The sequence below is a fragment of the Mytilus californianus genome, unplaced genomic scaffold (assembly GCF_021869535.1).
Source record: "Mytilus californianus isolate M0D057914Y unplaced genomic scaffold, xbMytCali1.0.p SCAF_4, whole genome shotgun sequence".
Taxonomy (NCBI): domain Eukaryota; kingdom Metazoa; phylum Mollusca; class Bivalvia; order Mytilida; family Mytilidae; genus Mytilus; species Mytilus californianus.
Window position 1 is genome coordinate 65,061,962 of NW_026262690.1, and position 4,492 is coordinate 65,066,453.

Sequence of the window (4,492 nt, forward strand, 5' to 3'; positions counted from 1 at the left end):
AAAAACAAATATGATATACAGCAAAGAACAACAAACTATGAATCTATAAATTAAATGCTCCTGACCACAGGCACTTTTTTCTATATTTTTTTTTTTAGTAACTATTCCTTAGTTTAACTTTTTTTTACTCATTTAACTAATGTTTTCTTCTTGCAAAATAACAGCAGTTTATATATAATGCCCCTCTATTCTTATTTTTCATGTGGAAAAAAGAATAGAGGGGCATCATAGACTGTTGTTGTCAATACAATGAATATCAGATACTGTCTATGTTTGTGAAAATGCATGTCATTTTAAAATTAAAAATTTCTAAAACATAATATAAAAGGTAATTTTACTAGCCTTACATAAGATAAGAATGTCAAGATACAGTAATGAAAAACTTCAAAATTATATGCATTTTGTCCATCACATTTAATTGTTATACAGTATTAAACTTCTTCTATTTGTACATCTTATAAAATAAAATTCAAATATGTCAATTCATGTTTTTTGTCTCTTTTGATCAGGAGGAGATAATCCATCTTCTTCATCTTCATCATCATCGTCGTCATCATTTTCCTCGTCATCTTTATTAGCATCTGCAGACTTTTCACCTATCAACATGATCAAAAATTGTATTATAAAAATGGAAAATTGAAAAAAGATGTATGATGAAAACTAACCCAACTTTAGTGGGTTAGCCATGCGCGGGCATGAGCACATGGCTAAGGTTCAAGTTACTTTCACTGAAATTTAAGTATGAACTAACTAACTCCCCTTAGCCATGCATGAATGGCTAACCCTCCTTAATTGTGTTAGTTTTCATCATAAAATTTTTAACAATTTTCCAGAATTTAAAATTATTCCAGATTAAAATAATTCCTTGTGTTTAGCATCCTTATCATGTTAATGGTCCATTATCAGTAACTGCTTACTCTATTTCTCATGAGATTCCAGGCATTTGGTCAGCAACTCTTGATTAATTTGAAGTAATATCACCAAAATCGACAAAAAGTATCATATCTAATGGATAATTATTACAAAAACGTGGCTGCTCAATATAGCACAAATACAGATAATTTTATTAACCAATCAAGGTACCCTTTGAAGGGCAGAATAATTACAACGTATTTGTTCATAACGTAATAAACAAATAAGACAATAATGGTTCATTAGAACAATAATTGTATCGATTGTATAAAAACATTTTACTTAATCATAAAATAAAAATGTCAACATTAAGTATTTTTTATTGAGGATATCCAGCTAGATTTGGACAACTCCATCATTCTAATATTTCAGATATGGGTTTGATTTCTGTCGAGCCTACGACTTTTGTCGCAAAAGCGAGACATTCCGTCGTTGGCGGCGGCGTCCACAAATATTCACCCTGTGGTTAAAGTTTTTGAAATTTTAATAACTTTCTTAAACTATCCTGGATTTCTACCAAACTTGGACAGAAGCTTGTTTATGATCATAAGATAGTATCCAGAGGTAAATTTTGTAAAAAAAAAAATCCTGTTTATCTGTATTTTACTTATAAACGGACTTAGTTTTTCGGCCAGTTAACATTACATTCACTCTGTGGTTAAAGTTTTAAAATTTTAATAACTTTCTTAAACTATCCTGGATTTCTACCAAACTTGGACAGAAGCTTGTTCATGATCAAAAGCTAGTATCTAGAAGGACATTTTGTAAAAATTTATTTCCTGTCTTTCCGTATATTACTCATAAATGGACTTAGTTTTTCTTCCAGTTAACATTACATACAGTCTGCAGCTAAAGTTTTTAAAAAATTTATTAGATTCATAAACCGTCCTGGATTTTTACCAAACTTGGATAGAAGCTTCTTACAATCAAAAGATAGTATCTAGAGGAAAATTTTTAATAATTTTTTCCCCATTTTTGTTGAGCCTGCGACTAACAGCAAAAGTAGGTGAGACACTGGGTTCCGAGGAACCCTTACAAATTTTTATAGTAATTAGTCCCAATTTTCTGTTAGTTCAGATTCCATGTTTAATATGAGTCTTATATAAGTTATAACATAACTATCTTCATTAGTCATTAGCCATAAAAAATTATTCACTAAAGAAAGCTTGGTAAATTTTTATATCTATAATTCAGATCATTTAATAATGAATGGCTTTCTTTAGTTTTCAAGGACAGGAAATTCTTATAAAAAATGCATTTCACCTTCTACTGTTTCCTTACATAAGTTACATTTCTATTTTTAATTTCTAAATTCAGGTATCTACCCCTTTTTATATTCAGGTTATGATCAATGAGTCTAAATTTGGCAAATAATTTTCTTTGCTCCTCTGACATATCTGAGCATATACAGTTAAGTGAGGTTCTAGTTGTATACATGTTTTAATCTTTTTAGTCTTAACAAGTGAAACTGTGAGCTACTGCTAACTGATGATACCCCCGCCCAAATATTTCGGTAAACAGGAAGTTGTTGAGTGATGAATCTGAAAATGCATCACATGGTATAGCCGACTTATATAAACCCTGAAACCAAATTTCAGAAATCCTTGTACTGTAGTTCCTGAGAAAAATGTGCCGAAAATTTTCAACTTGGCTATCATGTGTAAAATGATACAAGTGTTCGGTAAACAGTAAGTTGTTGAGTGATGAATCTGAAAATGCATCACACGGTATAGCCGACTTATATAAACCCTGAAACCAAATTTCAGAAATCCTTGTATTGTATTTCCTGAGAAAAATGCGACAAAAATTTTCATGGGACGGATGGACGGACTGACGGATGGATAGATGCATGGACGGATGGACGGACAGACAGAGGTAAAACAGTATACCCCCACTTTTTTAAAGCAGGGGTATAATTATAAATATCAAGCTTGGCATATAAAAATGTACTAGATAATACACGGTCACAAGAACAATCAAAATGTAATGGCAAATCACTCAGATGTAAAGTAAACAGATTATGACTAAGTTTATCTCCATATCAAACAATTCAACAGAGGATGAGAACAAGTTAGTTTTCTTGTTTCTATTTTAACACATAAGTTTATATTACTAAATGAGGAGTTAATAATATTATAAAACTTAGATCCAACCCCTGCAGGTTTTAAAAAAGGTTAAAGTGAGGGTACCCAAATTGCACCTACATTTTGTATTTTGACGATTTTTTCACCTACGTTTATTCATGATCCAGACAAAAGGTTACCATTCTGTGTGTATTTTGTAGATGTGTTCTAATTTACTACATGTATATAAGTTCCACCAATTTGAATTTGAATCCATATTAAAATCATAGAAAAATGGGTTTGAAACAACGATCCATGATTTTGTAATGATGAGTACCCAACTTGCTTCCAAGCTTAAATTCAAATCCGTTAAAATCAAATAACTGATGTTTTGTTTTATTTTTGCAAATAGTTTGTCCATGCTTACTATTCATTTTTTTGAGAAATGAATGTCTGTAACATATTTTAATTGCTCATTTTATAATTTTGACTTTTTGTGGACGTCGCATGGCCACATTTCCATGGATTTTCCTTTTTCCAGTGAATATACTTCATCTGTCTGATATATACTCAGTGTGAATGTTTTGTGTATAAATTTGGATATTATAATTTAGCTATGTTGAAAGACTTATATATGAGCTTTAGAAACAGGACGAAAAGTGAGGCTTGCCGAGCTTTTCTCCTGTTTCGTAGCAAGTACAAATAAATTTTATATTTTCCGACAATGTACATACACAATGTATTGTTTTCATCCTGAAATTTACACCATGTACATGTACACCCAACACTTGAAACTTTAATTGTTAAAATCTAAATCATTGTCTTTAATTTTTCAACATAGTTAAAATGTGGACCGCGAAGAGGACCCCAAAATGAACTGGTACGCAAAAAGAAATATCCACATTACCGCTTGCTCAACATGCAAGCGGGGGTAACAGGAGACTTTATTTGTACAACATTGTACAAGTACAAATAAAGCAAAAATTTATTTGTGTACCTGTTATTTGTGCAATAGTTAGCTGATTGCAGGATAAATAATGTTAAATTATAAAAATAGAAATTGTTTAGTCTTTAAGAAAACTTCTAAGATTTCCGAAGCTTTTTTTACTAAATAGATGCAATTTTGGTACTGTAACCTTAATTTTCTTAATTAATTTATGAAAAAGAATAGAAATTAGATGTATATATTTTATAAATGAATAAAGCATGTATTAATAATTTTATTCCATAAGATTAGATTGGCATAAACAAGATTATAGAAAACAGACTAGTAATACCTAATTTGGAAAGCTTTGATTTTTCCTCTTCTACAAGAGTTGTCAACACAGTGTTAAGTTTTTGTTGCAAGATAACAGATGATTTATGTATTTCAGTGAGAGAAACATTTCCTTCATTATTGAGGCAGCTGTAAGAAAATTCTTTCTTTTCTCCTGTCTTTAAATGAAGCGTAGCTGTTATTGCTGTCATTCCTAAGTGTGACCATGTGCATTTGTTTATTATTTATGTTGCAGTTAGTA

The 4,492-nt window shown here is 30.6% G+C and overlaps 1 protein-coding gene across 1 annotated transcript; it reads right to left on the minus strand.

Annotated features, from left to right (window-relative positions):
• Nucleotides 1–320: 320 nt before the first annotated feature.
• Nucleotides 321–4,492, minus strand: LOC127738332 (RNA-binding protein 28-like). Its single transcript, XM_052249535.1, has 2 exons — nt 4,253–4,492; nt 321–596 (listed from the first exon to the last, which is right to left on the minus strand). The coding sequence occupies exons 1-2, from the start codon at nt 4,440–4,442 to the stop codon at nt 484–486; spliced, it is 303 nt and encodes a 100-aa protein (XP_052105495.1). The 5' UTR covers nt 4,443–4,492; the 3' UTR covers nt 321–483.